The 18,780-nt window shown below is 26.3% G+C and overlaps 3 protein-coding genes across 7 annotated transcripts; 2 read left to right on the top strand and 1 right to left on the bottom strand.

The window, feature by feature from the left end:
* Positions 1-259: 259 nt before the first annotated feature.
* Positions 260-3,054, top strand: LOC127289848 (general transcriptional corepressor trfA-like). The gene is made up of 2 exons (XM_051318065.1): positions 260-568; positions 916-3,054. Exons 1-2 carry the CDS (start codon positions 505-507, stop codon positions 3,018-3,020), a joined length of 2,169 nt encoding a protein of 722 aa, XP_051174022.1. The 5' UTR covers positions 260-504; the 3' UTR covers positions 3,021-3,054.
* A 386-nt stretch (positions 3,055-3,440) lies between these two features.
* LOC127289847 (uncharacterized) lies at positions 3,441-8,141 on the bottom strand. Of its 3 annotated transcripts, none has more exons than XM_051318062.1 (11): positions 7,997-8,128; positions 7,455-7,854; positions 7,074-7,365; positions 5,910-6,850; positions 5,599-5,811; positions 5,208-5,507; positions 4,934-5,132; positions 4,683-4,855; positions 4,482-4,579; positions 4,153-4,414; positions 3,441-4,079 (listed from the first exon to the last, which is right to left on the bottom strand). In XM_051318062.1, exons 3-11 carry the CDS (start codon positions 7,201-7,203, stop codon positions 3,564-3,566), a joined length of 2,832 nt encoding a protein of 943 aa, XP_051174019.1. In that variant the 5' UTR covers positions 7,204-7,365; positions 7,455-7,854; positions 7,997-8,128; the 3' UTR covers positions 3,441-3,563. The 3 variants fall into 3 exon arrangements, with proteins under 3 accessions (XP_051174019.1, XP_051174020.1, XP_051174021.1); XM_051318063.1 differs by having other exon boundaries at positions 7,074-7,376; XM_051318064.1 differs by lacking the exon at positions 7,455-7,854 and having other exon boundaries at positions 7,997-8,141.
* A 77-nt stretch (positions 8,142-8,218) lies between these two features.
* LOC127289846 (transmembrane protein 94) lies at positions 8,219-18,654 on the top strand. Of its 3 annotated transcripts, XM_051318059.1 has the most exons (26): positions 8,219-8,367; positions 8,707-8,840; positions 8,931-9,068; positions 9,152-9,288; positions 9,362-9,555; positions 9,625-10,095; positions 10,211-10,372; positions 10,456-10,559; positions 10,640-10,731; positions 11,021-11,258; positions 11,506-11,610; positions 11,975-12,068; positions 12,172-12,389; positions 12,515-12,750; positions 12,829-12,953; positions 13,043-13,191; positions 13,692-13,826; positions 14,329-14,472; positions 14,834-14,978; positions 15,074-15,282; positions 16,323-16,497; positions 16,578-16,823; positions 16,925-17,171; positions 17,267-17,360; positions 17,456-17,620; positions 17,688-18,654. In XM_051318059.1, the coding sequence occupies exons 2-26, from the start codon at positions 8,710-8,712 to the stop codon at positions 17,758-17,760; spliced, it is 4,227 nt and encodes a 1,408-aa protein (XP_051174016.1). In that variant the 5' UTR covers positions 8,219-8,367; positions 8,707-8,709; the 3' UTR covers positions 17,761-18,654. The 3 variants fall into 3 exon arrangements, with proteins under 3 accessions (XP_051174016.1, XP_051174018.1, XP_051174017.1); XM_051318061.1 differs by lacking the exon at positions 13,692-13,826; XM_051318060.1 differs by lacking the exon at positions 11,506-11,610.
* The last annotated feature ends 126 nt before the right edge of the window (positions 18,655-18,780 follow it).

Here is an 18,780-nt window from a genome sequence, read left to right on the forward strand (position 1 = left end):
GCATCAGGGACGAATCTAAAAGTGGTGCCGCGGGTTCTTTAATTTATTTTATCAAATTTTAACAATATTTTCTAAATTTTTAAATTATTTCCTTTTAATCACTCTTACGTATTAATATTCGTGTTTTTCTTTTAAAATTTAACATTTTAGTAATTTATTTCGTTATTAATTTAAATAGATTTAGAATTGATTAATCGATACTAATCGATTCACTAGTTGACTAACTTCACAGCAATTTCAAATAGAGTGAAGGAAGTTCTTGTTTGTTTAAAATTTACCGGCTGATCTGTTTATGTGTTTGTATGTATGTATATTGAAATTTAGTATGTAGTAAATTAGCAAAAGACACGCGTGGTGTTATTATATAGAAAACAATGTGATATTTTTCCCATAATTGTTCAAAGTCGTAATGCTAAACATTGCAGAATTTCTGTTAGTACGTTTTTGATAACACATATCAAGTTACACATTCCATACGACTGATGATAGAACTGATAGGCAAAAATGAATAACAAGAAAATGACGCCAGAAAATGCAGTCAATACCGGTGATTTTCTTAATTCAGCAGGTAAATTATACTTATTTCACTGTGTTGCATTAAATAAATTTTTTCTATTGTTACAATTTTATTTTGAAACATATACTGTATTTGTTTTGTTTATCGTTCTCAAATCGCCAAAAAAATTAATATTCTAGTTTTATAAATATAACCTTTAAATTAAACATATAATTATTTTAAATTTCGTTTTTTAATCTGTGTAAATTAATATGTGTTATTAAATTTTATTTAAGAAAAGTTTAGGTTTATATATATTTTAATGTGGTATGTTATCGATTCATTTTTTTAAAAATAATATTACATATTTTTATTTTCATAATAGAACTTCATCGTTTTTAATACACTTTCTTTTTCAGGTTGTGATTCAAGAAATCAATCAGTTCCTCAACTTAATACCCTGAACAGTATTTATCAATGTATCGTGTGTCCATATTCAGGGGCAACACCTGTAGAAATGCATCAACATCAAATTAGTGTTCATACAACAGAACAGCTATCATTATCAATACTTGGTCTTCAAATTCTCTACAATATGAACGAATTATCAAAAAATGAAATCTTAAAACAAATTAATACTTCAAGTGTTTCAAATAACAATCTCCGGAATCAATCACCAAAGAATAATAATAATAATAATAATAATGAAAGTTTTCAAATATCCAATACAAATGTAACTTTTAGAGATTCAATTAATTCTAATTTACAAGAAGAACCAATGTGCCTTAAAGTTCATAATCGAAATTCTCAAATTGCTCAAGAAAATAACAATTTAATGGCTCAACAAAAAATTGTTCATAAAACACAACAACTTAAGAAACCAACTTTGTCTGTGATACAAAAGTTAGTGCCATTAAATCAAGATATTAATTATCTTCAAGCACCATCAAATGTTCTTCAACAGCCTTTAATTTGGAATGACGGACAGCTTTACACTCAAAAAACTGTACCAATTATTAAAGAAAATTATAATATCTCTCAAATTCAACCTACTTGTTCACAAATATTGCCAAATAATTTTCTACTTAAATCAAATGAAATTCAATCTCAAACGGAATCTCCAACAAGTGTTATTAAAAATATTGAACAAATCAAGAGATCTCAAACGCTTTTAAAAATTCCAAAGGCAAAATTTATCAATTTTAAAACACTCGCTAATAAAGAGGAACATCAGTTTAAAAAACCAGAATCAATACCAAAAACTTCAAAGTCCATTATAAAAAAATCGGAATTGATTCTTAAGTCAAAAATAATAATTAAAGAACCAGAAATAATAACGAATAAAGTAGAAGAAACATTTAATGATTCAAATGTAATTATAAATTATTGTCCATGTTTGAAATCAGGAGAAAATTTTAACAAATTATCAGAAGCAGTTAAAAAAGAAACAAAAGAAATTTTCTTAAAACCAAAAATGATTTCTCTAAAAAAAAAAGTAAGTGCAACCAATAAACCAAAGGAGCCGAAAAAAAAGAAAGTAATTACAGAAAAATCAAAAAAGCCAAAATCTAAAAAATCAAAAGTAATTTCAAATAAATTTAATCAAAGTTCAAATATATCTGATAAAGAAAGTTCAAAAGATGCTGAAATAATTTCTAATAATTCAGAAATAATTTTGCAGAATCCAGAAATTTTGAAAAATCAACCAACAGTAATAATTAACAGAATTGATGAAATTCATGAACCAAAAGAAAAAGTAAACAATGTTTCAGAGAATAAAAATAAATTATCAAAAATAGAAAATAAAAATTGCAGTAATAAATCTTATGATAATTTCGAAATCGTTAATCGAAAAAGAAAGCGATCAAAATCAAATGATTTAAAAATAGTTCTATCACGTTCAAACAATTCACCAGAATCTACATCAAGTTCAAAATCATCACCGAAGAATGAAGAAACAAATTCTAAAATATCAAAATTATCACCAAATTTAAAATCACGTAATAGAAAATCTAAATTGCTATTGAAATTATCTGATGTACCATCTTCAAGTGAAAAATCATCACAAATCATTGAAGTTATCGACGATGGATGGGACAATTCGGTGAAAGCAAAACTTCAAGTTGACAGTGAATTACCAATGGATATAACAAAACTTGCCATGCAGGATACAAGAAATATCAATGATTTTAATAACATTCAAAACATTGAAGAAAATTCTAGTTGTGATGATTTAACAAATGAAATTTTAATTCAAATGGATCCTTTTTTGACATCTCAATTACTTCAGGAGTACGATTTCTCATCTCAAGAAATAGATAATGAAAATATTGATTATCAGGTAAGAAGTAATTTAATTAATGGCTTCAATTATGCAAATGAAGGTGATGTAATACTTGATTTAAATCAACCAACTATTACATCGGTTGATTTAAATGAAAATGTATGGTCCGATGATAATCTAACTTACGCGGAATTACTTCCTGTCTTTCAAGAAGACAATTTTCAGGACCTAATAAATTAACATTTGTTTTTTGAACAAAATTTTTTTCATAATTTAGATATCGTTATTTTTTCATTAAATTCTATTATAGTGAAAATAATTATAAGTAAAAGTTAAATTTGATTTACGTTTAAATCAAAGAAAAAATTGTTATCTTTAAAAAAAAAAAAGTGAATTATATTTTATAAATAATTCGCAGTATTCAAAGAAATATAAGATAATGTTAATTTAAATTTAAGAAAAGTGATTTAGAATTTAAAAAAATGTTAGATAATATTTTGTTATAAAAATTTAAAAAATTTGTGAACAAATTATATAATATATATATATTTGTAAGAATGTTAACGATATATCAAAATTTCAATATTTTGATAACGCGCGCAAAGACAGTATTTTAAAAATCTCAGTTTTGTGTCATACATTCCAGTAATAAAGAATGCATTGAAAAAATAATGGTATAATTCATTTTTAAAAAGAAACAAGTAAGACAATTTCTATAGGTACAAATGAGTGCATTATTTATAATATAAAAGGCACATAAGAGTATGTAAAAAAAAATAGAAATTAGTAACAGTCCATTGAGTTCACATCATTATGTTCATAGAGTGTTAAAATATCATCGAGGACTGACTCAAAACTATTTGTATATGTTGTAAGCCAAGAACTTTTTTCCTCGATATAAGCATTTATATCCTTTTCGAGGATTACATTCAAAAAATCTTGTCTCGTTACATTAGCTATTGTTTTTAGTGTTTCATTTTCATCTTCATTATTTTGTTCATCATCCATTTTCATTGAATTCTCATAAATTGCTGACAACAAATTTGTATCGTTTTTACTGACAATATCATCAATTACATTTGAAGAATTAGTTTTTGTTTCTCCTGAATTGCAATTTTCAAAATTCGCTGGCCTCACATATGTTGTGTCTAAAGTTGCACTATCCTTTGGAAGTTGTACCACAGGAAATGGTTCATTAATTTTATATTTAACCAAAAAAGTTTTGAGTCTACTTATAATTTTCGCTGTTTCTTTGCACACTTCAAAGTCACTGTCATCCTTCAAGCATTGCAAAATTACCTAATTTAAAATTTTTTTTTAAAATTGTATATCTTTTTGAGTATTAAAAAAAATTAATTAAATATTAACTTACCCCGAGGCATTTTTGTTTTGCCAAATCGTCTAGAGCTTTATTAACTCTTCGTTTGATTTCAGTCTCGTTAAGTTGTACGATTTTTCTATGCTCTTTCGAAAAAGTGACATTAGGAAATGATCCATCAAGCATTCCTTGATCAGTAAGATGGGATTTTATAAAGTGTCTCCAAAATTGAAGTGCATTCACTTTTACTTCCCAATGTAAATCCAAAACAGCTGCAGTTGCCATTGCATTTGTCATAACATCAATACTTGCTTTTCTATATATAAAACAAACAAAATTAATGCAAATTAAAACAAAACGTTTTTTGCTCAATTAACACTTACTGCCATTGACGATGAATATATAATTCCGTAAGAAGGGACACGGCCTCTCTTCGTACAATTGCCTCACTTTCTTGATTAATTAAGTGAATGGCTTTTTCCTAGAAACAAATGAAAAAAATTCAATTATTAATTAATTACTAATACAAATTTGTAGAAGTAAATTGAATGAATGAAAATTCAAAAAAAAAAAAAAAAACCTACTGGTAATTCCAATTCAGATAATGTAGTGGTCCAGAGTTTTTCTATTCTGACTGTTGTTGCCAGGAAAATTAGCGCTGAAGCTCTTACATAACTTTCGCTGTCACTCATGGAAACAGAAGCAGCAACTTGCAGGAATTGATGATTCAGAAGAAAGTCCTGAAATGCTGGGTATTCTACAAAAAATAATTTTATTTGCAAAAATTTGTTTAAATTATTTTTTTTTTTTAAATTTCTAGCCTTATGTTACATACTATCTTCAGAAATTGTAGCCATGGTATTTAAAACCTCAAATACACTGTCAACAACTTCCCAGTTAGGATTATGAAGCCTTTTGAACAATGTTGGTCCAATGTAATTCATATGACTGTCAGAATCAACAAGCAGTGCCAAATGTGGTGGCATAAAATTTTGAATTGCTAATTTACAAAGTTTTAATGCTTTAACGCAAATCTGTAAATTAAAATTTTATTAACAATCAATTTTATTTTTATAAAATTAAAAAATTAATAGAATAATAAACAATACCGTTGGTGAAACTCCAGAGTGATCAAGAATATGTTGAGCGAGTGACAAAATACAAATTGTCTCTACACATTCTTGCCATTTTAATTTAAATTTCTCCGTCATTGTTATGAGACCATCGAGAAGTGCTCCGAGTAAAATTGGTCTTTCAGTTATTGGTTCTCCATCAAGTAATATTTTAATAGAAGATTTTTTCTGACGTTCAGCTTGAGTTTTAACACAACAATCAGATGAATTTTCAATTGCTGGAGCATAATTTTTTAATACATAACACATTGTTTGAAAAATAATTATTGCTACATCCTGCAAAAAAGAAATTTAAAAAAAAGGATAGAGAATAAAAATAACAAAATCGGGTAAAAAATATAAAAATAGTTGAAAACTATTTTCATACCCTGTCCATAATATTGATAATCTCCATTAGCATTTCAATTGATGACTTGCAAATTAATTCCAAAGGAAGATCAGTTTTTAATATTACATCTCTCACATTGTAACATATTCTTTGAATTGCAGTACATGTTATTTCAAACATTTTGTTAATATATATTTCAAAAAAGTCATGCATTGTACGTTTTGCTCCGTAAGTTGAGGTCAACGGCATTACCTATAAAGTTGGAAATAAAACATTTTTAGAATAATAAAAAATAGAAATTAATTTTTTTTTCTACAAGCTGAAAAATTGATTTAAAAAAAAAAACTTACCATTAAACAAATAACTTGATGTTCAAATTTATGTGGCAATCCTAAAGAAAATTCACAAAGTGATTTGAGTTTTTTCCAATAAATGAAAGAGTATTTATTCATTCTGACAATGTCAAGAACATATTTCTTGGAGAGAAGTAACGTGCTCATATAACAAAGACCAAAACGAAATTTTTCATTAGCTTCATCATCAACCTTCTCCAATGGAGCTTTAATTCCATCCTTTAATCTTTTAAACAATGAAAGAAGCAATAATTTGAGTATATGCTGTAAAAAACGAGTACTGATACAAGCTTCAAAAAGAGCTCTTAATCGTGTTTCTAAATTAGCAAGCTCTTCAATCAATGAAGGAATAGTATTGTCCAAACTGTGAAAAAGTGTATTTTCAAGAATGCTGGTCAATAAATCTAAAGTAGTGCACAAAAGAGCATTATCATTCATATAATTTTCTTCCAAAATCACATGAGTTTGTGCATTGCATATATTTTGTGTCAAGGGTGACACAGCAGCAATAATAATATCTTTGCAAAAATTTGTATTTTTTGATTCATAAAGTAAAAGTGTCCAAACAAATTTTTGACTCTCTCTTGTTACGTAAAGCGTGTGATTTAGATGCGCAAAGCTTATCATATCTCTCCATACACCTGATTCGTTCACCCATTGTCTACCGCTTGAATGTTGAATTAAATTGCACAGCATTGATGTATATGCCATTTTAATAGATGCTGATAAGTCATTTTCACGTAAGCGAAATACGTTGCAAAGTTTATTATAAACATCGTCACAATACCAGATTTTAAATGACTCTTCATCTTGTGCTATTAAACCCACAAGTTTAATTGTAAATGAAATAACAGCTTGACATGGCTTTTGATCTAAATTCCAAATTGTCAAAGCTTTTGGGATCCATGATAGAAAAAGCTGTCGATGATTTTGTCTAACTATTTTAAATAATAAAAAAAAATTAATGAAATCAAAAATTAAAAAAGAAAAAAATCATTTCAACAATACAGTATATATAATTATTCCTTTAAGAAATATGCATTAATGATAAGATTAATATTTTTAAATTAGCAAAATTTATAATTATAGAAAAAGTATTTGAAAATTTTCTTAGGTTAGGATTACAGAAAAGTGAAAAAAAAATAATTCAAAATTACTCACGTTCTGTTTTGTCATCGGCAATTTGTGTCAATAATAAATCAAGATAAGTTGTTGAGACAATATTATAATTAGGTAACAAAAACAATTGTAGTACTTCTTCTAATTTTTCAAATTTCTTGAATGATGTCATTATCAACAAACGAGTTTGACTTATCGAATCAGTACTGTTTTTTATAATTGCTTATCATAGATCGTTACACAAGTTTTCTTCAGTAGCACAAAACCACAATGAAAAGAGTAACGATAACTGTCATTCCTTGTTAATGACGGATGTACGACTGAGTAGCAAAATCTAAGAAAAGACTTTAATATCATGCTATAATGATTCTTCAATATCTTAAAATCTATCATTTATTGATATATTAAAATTAATTTATATACCTATAATCAATTTATAAGAAATCTTTCTCCACTTTCTAAATTGTTAATTTCTCTCTCTCTCTCTCCGTCTCTCTCTTTTTGTATAAATATATCCACGTATATGAAGTTGAATTTTTTTTCTATTATTTTTTCTTATATTTATCTTTCCTCTTTAATAAGTAGTATTAATCAAAACAAACGAAATGAACAAAATAAATATAAGATGTTCATAAACATGTAATCTCAATAAATTTTTCAGTATCTCAGATATTTTTCTTGCAAAAATTTTCATTTATCAAAAAATTATTTCAGTTTTAAATAACATTTTCATAATAAAAAAACATTCGGCTTTAGAACAATTAATTAAAAATACTTGTGTTTTTAAATATATAAATCTTTGTTTTTTTTTCTAAAAAATCATCTGAAAATAAATAAAAATTAAAACAATGTAAAATAAATAATAATTCTGTTAATATTAAAATACCTGTCAATTTTAATTATTAAAGAATTTCTAAACAAATCTTATGTTTTATAAAAAGTAAATTAATATACCTGAACCTAACCTTAAAATTTAAATATGGACACAATGTAAACACGAAAATAATTTCAAGACAAAAACTGCGATTTAGATATTCTAGGAAACTTTTTTTTATTACTAAACACTTATGGATGATTGTCCTAATTATTAGAAGAGTTGAAGTGCATTATATATATACATATAAATATAGAAACTCCATATTTATTGGAAATTGCACGCCATGAATGTTTTGCTCAGTTTTGCTGCGTGCGTCCGTTTTCGTTTTCGGAGTCAGTGCCAATGGATGTAAATGTCAAAAAATATTTAAAGAATACTATGTAATGGGAATTATTTTAAATAACAAAACACTGTGATATTATTTATTGAGAGATCAGCTGACAATAATCGAACAGACAGGTACTGTAAAAAGCTTTTGATATTGTTACGTAATGCAAATTAACCATTCTAACCTAACTTTCATTTGTTTTGATTTTTAAGCATCTTCATATTAATATTTAATAAACAATTATTTATAATTGTCATTTCAATCAAAAACTAATAGAGGCTTAACAATATTATTAAAATGTAAAAAATTTCATATTTAATCTGAAAATTAGGTTTAATTGTGGAAAAATTAATTTTTGACAAATATTATTATTTTCTCACTAATTTAAAGTTTACATATATATTTATTGATATGTTTGGGCGAAAAGAAAAATAATTTTAGATTTAAAAGATAATAATAATAAATTATAGAACATGGAGGAAAGTCGGAAAAACATGAGTGCAAATGAAAATTTAGGTTTAACTACGTCAGCTGCTCTCCAAATTTTGAAACGTGATATTAAACGAGTATTAGATGAATTTGAAGAAGAATGCAGAAAAAATAAGTAAGCTTATTATAATAATTATTTTATATTAATAAATTAAAATAATTTTTCTTCAATGTCATATATTAATAAATTGATAATTATTAACAGGAAAAGTAGGGCTTGGTTAAATGATGCCTTACATCATCGAAGTCAATATACAACCCTCTGTTGGACTTCAGCTTTAGCACTTTTAATTAATGCTATTTCCCTCATAGCTGTTTTTTTCACTGTTGAGGAAGCTGCAAGGTATATTTAAAATTTTTATATATTTATTTATTTCCTTTTTTATTATTAATTTGATACAATAATAATGAAAAACAATTTTACAGATATTCAACATTATTATACGAAGGACTGATCATCTTATGTCTAGTCGTTTTTAATTTTATTTTAGTAGCCTCGGATAATAAATTACGACATAAAGAAATTCCACATAGAGTTCGAATTCTTATTGAACAATTAGAAGGTGAGTTTTTTTTTGAGATGAAATTATTTTTTATGAAACATGATTTTCTAAAAAGAAATGTATTATATTTCAGCTGCTAGTTATTTGTGCCATTGGAATGCGGAAAATTATCCACATTTATGTAGTCCTCTTTCACCTTGTATTACCTTGCAATGGACCTATCGTGAAGGTCAAATAGTTAATTTACCATGGGCTCTACTTGTTGCTGGCGACATTATAGTGATTAAACCAGGACAGCAAGTACCTGGATATTGCGTGCCAATTGATGTAAGTTTTATATTAAATTTATTTTATATAAATGAATTTATAATTGTCTTTAAATATTTCTTTTTTTAGGATCCAGAAGCTCCTATTTTGCACGCAAAAGAAATTTATAGTCCACCTGTTCATGGTTCAAATGAAGTTTTTTCGACACCTCAAGCAAGAATTCCTTTAAAAAACAAAAATTACAAACTTAAAGAGACTCCATATTTGACAAATTTAAGATTAGCTCTTGAACAAGCATTGGATCGTCCTGTAACATATCATAATCGTGAACGTCATCTTGTTATGATATGTTGTATTGAACAACTCTTGTATCCAATTCTCCTGATTATTGTCCTTTTAGTTAATTTACTTCGTTATCTCTATCTTTCTGAATTTTTTGGTATTGGTCCTTGGTATGAAATGTTTTTATTTCAACCAATTGCTGTTACTCTGCCACTCTTGCCTATTAGTTTTCCTGTTTGGTGGATTTTTCTAAATTGTTTTGGAATGGCAAGGTTCAAAGCATTATTCAAACTTTATCAATCTTCGAAAAGAACTCAGGTTTGTTTTAAAATACTAGAGTTAATTTTTTAATAAAAAATATTTTCTTTTTCTCATTTTCTTTAGGCAAATTATTTTATATTCGTATATTCTTTAATATTGTGGTTGAATTTAGTTTCTAGATCCATTTGAGGATGCAGATATTGCTGATCCTTCTCATCCTGATGTTGTTTACAATTGGTCGGAATTAAAAGAATATTTTTTAGATATTCTTTTTGGAAGGGAACATATGATGTCTAGATCTGCTAGTATTCTTCACGTTCTTGGTTCGGTGACGGTAAAAACAAATGGAAAATTCTTTTTTTTTTCTCTATAATTTGATATTTTCAATTATTTAAATTATTAAAAATTATATTTAAGGCACTTTGCTGTATTGATAAAAAGGGAATACTTTCTTGGCCAAATCCAACAGCGGAAAAAGTCTTCTTCTTGAGAAATGCTAACTCTGTCTCAAGAACCTCAAGGTAAGTTAATTTCACGGTTTTTTCTTCTGAATTACTTTTGTTTCGAATGTTTGATTTTAAATTGATAATTCTGATTCCAGTACAATTAGTATTGACAAAATTACGGAGACTTCTCGACAAGGGGATTCATCAGTGAAACAGGATACAAATAAGAGTTCTTTTTCTCAAAATGGTAAAACATTTTTTTTTTTTTTTTTTTTGAGAAGCTAAAGGATTGAAAATTCAGAATAATATTAAAAATACCTGAAATAAGAAAATATTTCCAAAAATAATTTTATACATATTTATTATATAAATTTATGATAGTTTTTTTTTTTTTTTGATTTATTTAATTTTTGAATTTACTAGCAAAATATAAGGGATGGTAAGATTTGATCATTATTGTCTGAAATTATGGTTTTTAATAAAAATTTCATATTTTTATTTTAGATTAATTTTTTTGTTGTTAAACTTTTTCGCAGATTCATCACACACTGTGGCAGAAGTTTTAGATTTGACACATGATCATGCATTGCCTTTTCGTTTACAATTTGACGATCATTCATGGCGACAATATTTAAATTCCCTAAAACCTCTAGGCTTGGCAATTCTATTAAATACATGTAATATGGATACACAAGAGCATTATACAAAATTTTGTTCACATGTCTCCTGCGAGGCATTGCATAGTGAAAATCTTATTCCAGTGACTAATAGACGGTAAGATTATTCTAAAGAATTTTTAAATAATTGAATTAAAATTAATTGTCACTTAACAATGCTACTGCTTGTTTTCTTGTTTTGACTGATGTTCTCTTTTTGATTAAGTTTTGCTTAGCCTATATCGTTGAGAAAAAAAAAAGAAAACTGTTATAATCCCTATTTAGTTGATAAATATAATCTTTTTGGCATGAATATATTGTATTATTCGTGTTGTCAATGATGTGAAAATAACGAAATTTATCAGCTGCCAGGCACACAGTTTTGAGGAAAAAAGTGGGTATGACGCAAAAAATGAGGCAAAAAAGCAAGTCTATTTAGCAGATGATTCAGGAAGCCCCAGACAGATGTGGTCAGTCCAACGATAACTTTATTCTTTTCTTCACCAATAATTACCGATTTCCCACTATAATGACTCTTTTAATTTTCTTCAAATCGCTCATATTTTATAGATTTCATTTGAAATATCTTAAATTTGATTATTATTATTATTTCTGTTATTATCGTTTTATTTTAATTTGAAAAAAATGGGAAATCGGCTTAGAACATTTTTTATAATTTGGTGGCTTTGGTGGTTAAGTATGATTTTGTAGGAGTTGCTTTAAATCTATAAAAAAAGCTTTACAACTGAATTCTGCAGCTTTGCTTTTTTTTTAATATTATATATATAAAAATTTCCCCTTATTTTTGTTTTAATTTAATTTATCTTCTTTTAGGTGTCTTTGTGAATTGGCCAAACAAATTGGGTTTCAAGATCAGGCTCAAGAAATTTTTCAACTTCAACAACAATTGTCGACTTTTAGACACGTTGTAAGTAATATATTCATACATATTAAAAAATTTGTTTTATTTCATGTTTGAAAAAACTTGTTCTTGTTTACATTTTTGACAAATTGTAAAATTTTTTTTTCAGCAACCAGAAATGGTGCGTCGGGATATTAAATTTGCAAAGTCTTTGAGTATTGCTACAAAATTGAAATTTCCATTTCCACACATGGTGGCGGTTGTTGTGAGGGAAAAAAGTGGAGGAGGTCTACAATTATTAACACAAGGCACTGCAGATATTATTCTCGATTCATGTATTGAATTTTGGGACGGGCAAGATTTGTGTCCTTTATCAACTTCAGATAGGTTTTTGAAATTTGATTATACTTTTTTATTTTAAATTCATAGAATAATATCTATTTTTCATATCTAATTATAATTTACATTTCTTACATAATTTTAAAATATATTTTCTTGTATATAATTTCTAGAAAAAAAGTCCAGGATTTTTATCAACGAACTAGTTTAACTTCTTACTGTAGTGCATTTGCATATAGACCATTGACAAAATGTTTGAATGGAAAAATTTCGAATATCTATTTGGAACTTCCTTCGGACAGTAAACATCTTTATACACCTTATCGAAGTCCAACACCTTTAATGTGGGATTTTAAAAATGTTTTCGATCCAAGAGGGAAGGGAGTTTTAGGTCAATTTCATTCGACTGGTGAGATTTTTTTTAATATTTTTTTTTTTTGTAACGTGAGGAAATTAATGTTTAATTTAAAAAATTATTTGAAAATAGATTCTTTGCTTTGTAATGAGAGTAAAGATGAAGATGTTAATCATGTGGATAGCTGTTTTGAACTCCAGTGCAATCAGGTTTTTATTGGAATGGTTACCATGCAGTATCAAGCTCAAACAGATATGGTACACTATTAAATTATTTACAATTTTTATTATTAAATAATTATTTAATTTAAAATTTAAACAAATCATTAATAATTGTATTTTTTAAGGTGCAATTAATTGAGCAATTAGAAAGAGCTTGCATAAGATTTGTGCATTTTAGTAAAGAAAATGAATTACGTTCTCGTGTTTTCTCCGAGAAAATGGGATTGGAAAGTGGTTGGAATTGTCATATATCACTTCTCAGCGAAAGAAATAGGTAAATATTTCTCTCAGTAACGTACATTAAATATCTAATTTGTTTTCTTGCTTCAGCTTCTTTTCTTATTCTATGCTCAAAAAATGGAGGCAATGTTTTCTGTAGAACAACAAAAAAAAAAAAAAAACAATATTTTTCAATGTGTCCATCTGTTTCAAAAATTCGCGCTTGTTTGTTAGATTCTCATACATATCACTAACATGTTCTAATTTTTTCATCGCATTTTAACATACACAATACACTAATATTATTGAAATATTCTCACTTAATTGTGTGAATGTTTCAATTAAATAAAATTAATTAAACTTTATTCATTCAATTAAATTATTTTTATTATTTTGTAAATTAAAATTGTTATTTTTATTACAATACTGTGTTAATAATATGAGAAAAATTTAATTGAATGAAAAACAATATATATATATATATATATGGCAGTTATGATTCACTATGGAAATATCATTTGTGCGACTAAATGTTGAGTGTAACTAACAAACTAGGTCCGAGAGTCCAGTAGGATGGTGGGTGAGCCAGGCAGCAGCCATGTCCTCACCCACTCCTTCAACTAGATCTCATCAGTATAATCACTCCTGCATGGATGAGGCCAGCAACTTGCTTAATCATGTCGCCCCTCGGTATGTCATAAAGATTTTACAAATTTTCCCCAAAAAAAAAATTTACTGATGCAAATATCTGTATCAGTGGCACTGGCGAACACTAACTTACTAATATTAAAAATTCACCATCAAAAACAAATATTTATTAATAAATGTGTTGTATGAAATATTTTACAAAAAATTGTAAACAATTACAAATTGTTAGTTGATCTTTTATTTCTCATATAATTTATTTGTGTCTCTTAAACTAATTGAGATTTTGGATCGAAAAACAATTTTTCAAAATTTTGGACAAAACGAGTTGCCACAAAAAAAAGAATTTGTAAAATTCTCTTTTGAAGTGAACTATTTCAAATCGATCCAAATTCTTAATTAGAGAGGAAAAAAAATACCATTATTGAAGCATGAAAATTTAATTCAGCTGCATATCTGAGCTCGTTCAATGTGTCAGTGTTACGACAGTGATAATTAAATTGTAGATTGGATAATAATTTACTTTTTTTTTTTTCTATTTCCGTAGCTCCAATTTGGATAATAGTCGAATTATGAGTATGTCAGCGCCAAGTGCAATAAATACAGAATTCACCACTGTTAGATTTGATGATGATACAACAGAATGGAATAATATTGCATCAAATCAAACAAAAAGTGCAATGAGTCACAGGTACAAATTTTTTTTTTTTACAATATTTACCATATAATTTTTTATTAAATACAAATTTCATTTGTGCTCTCATTTTTTTTTGTGTGTAACAGTTTCGATTTCGTCGATAAACAGGAAATTGAAGAAAACTCAGATTCTTCTTCGTAATGAATTTTTTTAAAATTTATTATTAAATATTAAATTAATAGTAGATTCAAAGCTTTGTAGTGCTTAATTCAAATTGTAATTAATTGAATTGAAGTAATTAAGTTATTGATTTAATTATCAGTTGAAGTAAAGTTAATATTTGATTAAAATTGGAGTATTTGATTAAAACATTGATTTAATATTTGTGGATTAAAGTTGATTATTTTTTTTTTAGGGAACAAGATACCGTGAGAAGTGAAGATAGTGTTTTGGTTCAGAGCGTAGATTTAGGATCTGGTCAAGAAGCATGGAGATCATTAAGTTGTCTAACTGATAGTACGGAACAAAGTGCTCCAGTCAATTTTGATTTATCAAATCGGGTATATATATATATATATATTTATAAATAAATTTTCCCCAAGAAATTTGAAAATAAGTTTTGATTAAATTGTTAATATTTTTGTTTTTTTTTCAGGCCAAATTACCGCGAGGTATAGATAAAATTAGGCCACACATCGAAATGATAGACAATGTTCCACTTTTGGTTTCTTTGTTTACTGATTGTAATACAATTGTGACAACGGAAATGTTACATATTATGCAAGACTACGGCGAAGTAGTTTGCGTTCTCGGCTCTGCAGCGAATGCAGAAAATATGCCAATTTTTATGCAAGCTGATGCTGCGTGAGTTTTTTTTTTTTTATATTTATTAGAAAAATATTGAAATTGATTATTTAAACTAAAATTTAGTTTGAAAAATTTTATTTTATTTAAATTAAATTTTACTACATGTTTTTTTATTTACAAAATTTTTTCGGGAATAAAAATGAAATGAATTTTACAAATAATAACCAGGTGATTTGTAACTTGATTTGTAAATTGTATTATTGGCAAATTTTGACGATGTTAAAATTGGACGATATTTGGGGTGACAATTTTTCCTTTTTTGATAATTGGGTTTTTTAAATGAAAGACGATTTATAGTTAAATTTTCAATTTTAGCTTCTGATACAAATGAGCATTTAGTTTTTACATTTTGTTTTCTTGATATTCCGGGATTTTGGAAAGATTCAGTCATTGTTGTTTTACATTCCATTCGTTCTGGATGTTGAAGTTTTCCTCTCTTTGGTTTAATTGGTAATGTCTTTACAAGACCTGGGTTAAAATATGAATTTAAATAAGTACTTGTAAAATCACCACAGCCTTCGCATTTTAAATGATTTCTTGGAAATATTTTTTCAATTGGTTTTTCAAATTGTCCCGTATATGATAATTGATTAGTTGTATTGAAATCAATTATTCCAGTGACTTTTGAATTTTTGCACTTCTTTAATTTAATTTCAAAAACTTTGTTATCTAAGTAAGATTTTTTGTAAGTTGTTTCGGATTCTATTGGAATAGTTGGAGATTTGTAGATTTTATTTCGATAAGCTGACAATCTTTTTTGAGGTTGTATATAAACACAACACTTATTTTCAATGTTAATCATCGTTGAAAATTTATAAAACTTTTATCAAATTGTTGAAAAAAATTGTTTAAATCGTTGAGAAAATTTTTAATTAATTATTTTGAATTTCACTAAATTAAATAAATCTTTGTCTAAAAAGAATTTATGTTAATACATGTTAATTTTGTTTTTAAGGGTCTTTTGTTTATTCTTTGCATTTAACAAAATTAAAAAATTTACTTTAATTTTTGTGAAAAATAAATTTTAATTTTTGTAGAGTTGCCGTGGAGCCATTGTATCCTCAAGTGTGCCAAAGAGTTCCTGTTCTGATATCGACAAAAGAAGAACAAGGACCCTCACCAATTGATCTCAGTCGAAGTTTAAATTCTATCGCGTGTTCTCTAAGTGTAAGACGAGAAGATCCAATAGCAATATTTCACCTCGTTATGGAGGTAAGTCAACCATTTAATTTTATAGAAACAGAGGCAATTATTTTTAAATTATTTTATTCTTTATCATTTTTATTTTCTAGGCTCGACATTATATGAAATGTCTATGGAACTGTGTACAATTTTGGTTAGGCTGTGTAGTAACTCTTGCAGCAGTTCAAGCAATATCTGGTTTTTTACTCTTGCCACCTTTATTTTCAATAGGACAAGTTTTATGGTTAACGTGTTTAATTATTCCACTTCTTTCAATTTCTATGGTAGCTACTCCAACAGACTCAACAATAATGCAACGAGCTACAGGAAAAAATCAATGTATCATAAATGGACAGGTAAAAAAAAAAGATTTAGTTTCAAATATTATAATTCATAAATTTGATCCTTTCTTTGATAATTTAATTTATTATTTCTTGTGATTTTCTTTTCTTCGTAGGTTACATTGTTTGTTCTTTGGTGCTACGGTAGTAAATTTTTACCCACGGTGATAACTGTCATTTTATCACAATATATTTCACTGATGACTTTATGCTTATCAAATGAAATGGAACATTCTAAATGCTTCTACATGTACCCTTTATTAAATGCTAGTGAATCTTGGGGAGGATGGAATCAATTAAAATCAAGTAATATGATTCTTATTGTTCAACATTTTGCTCTCACAATTACAGTGTTACATTTTGGTAAATATTTAATTTTTCATCATTTAAAATTAATTATTTTTAAATCTCATCTTTGTCACAGAACAAACAGTTCTTAATGTAATATTTTTTTTCAGTTACAATATCTATAAGTTTTGTTCATCGAGAATATCCAATTTGGAGGAAGCAACCCTTCAGTAATTGGATGTGGTTTTTAACTGTTTTTATTGGGTAAGTAAATCAAATTAAACATTTATTGAAAATGAAATTAATCATTAAATCAAATTTTTGTTCGTCACATTATAGAATTTTCTTTTTTTTTTTAGTTTATGTACTCAAGCTGGATTCTCTGGAATGATATTTTACGATTTTTGGATCCAAGAAGAAAGCCAAAGACTAGGAAATTTATTAACAATTGTTCCTCTCGCTTTTTTATCTACAGTACCTTTAGTATTTCTCATTAATGAATTCGCAAAGTGGCAGGAGATCAAGTAAATCTAGAATATATTAAATAAATTAATTAATTTTTTATGATATTATAATTATTATTTATTTCAGAGTAAATGTGAGATATCAGAAACGAGCTCGTTTGGAATTTGGTACCAAGCTTGGAATGAATTCTCCTTTTTGATTCTTCTTGCAGTGATTTGTAAAAATAGAAGAAAAAAGAAATAAGTATTTTTAATTATACATCAAAATTACGTATTTTTTATACTATAAGTGAATCTCTTGATAAAATGGACAAAATTTATAATCAACACAAATAATTCTTAGCACTTTGTTCTTTTTATATTATATATTTAATGAGATACAGTATTGATATTGTCCATCTTTTTAAATTTATTTTTATTCAATGGAAAAATTAAGAAGTTTATGATTATTTTTTCTGAAAAAATATCTTTTTGGAAAAATTAAATTAATGATTTTTTCCAAAAGATAGTTTACATCACAAAATAGTTTTAGTTAAGTTAAAGTTCTGATCGTTTTAATACAATACTTGAAACGCACAATTACTGCCATAATAAGTAGCATTAATATTTATTTGTTCACATACTAGTTATTATTTATTCAATATTTTGCCAAAGACTCGATAACGCATTTTCATTGTGAAAAGTGTAAAATTTTATCATCTTTAACAAAAAAAAAAAAAAAAAAGTATTGAAATTATTGTTTAAAATTATAAAAAGAAAGTATTTATATTTTTGTACAATACAATTTTACTGTGCAAAATTTAAATTTACAACATTTATTCAATATAGAATATTTGTGAATAATTATCAAAATTTTTGAAAAATAATTTTTAAATACTAGACAATTTAAATAACAAATTTAGATATATTAATGATTTGTTTTCTTGCCATATTATTTGCTTAAAATATTTTGTGGCGATAATTTTAGTTTATCAGCGAATCATTGCTAATAATTATATTTTAAGATTATAAATTTGTGTTCATAGTAGTGAGAAAGTGTGCAAATAAGATTGTTCAATTTAATTTTAATGATGAAAATATATTTTTAAATTTTATGTCAGTTTTATATTTATTATACTTCTAAAATACTACCCAGTTATTAATTTACATTTTAATTTTTAATGAAATAACTATTTTTTTTTTTATTTAAAATTTAATTTTTAAAAAAGAGAATACATTTT

This window comes from Leptopilina boulardi, unplaced genomic scaffold (assembly GCF_019393585.1).
Source record: "Leptopilina boulardi isolate dan_hultmark-lab unplaced genomic scaffold, ZJU_Lbou_2.1 LbouV2_51, whole genome shotgun sequence".
In the NCBI taxonomy this organism is placed as follows: domain Eukaryota; kingdom Metazoa; phylum Arthropoda; class Insecta; order Hymenoptera; family Figitidae; genus Leptopilina; species Leptopilina boulardi.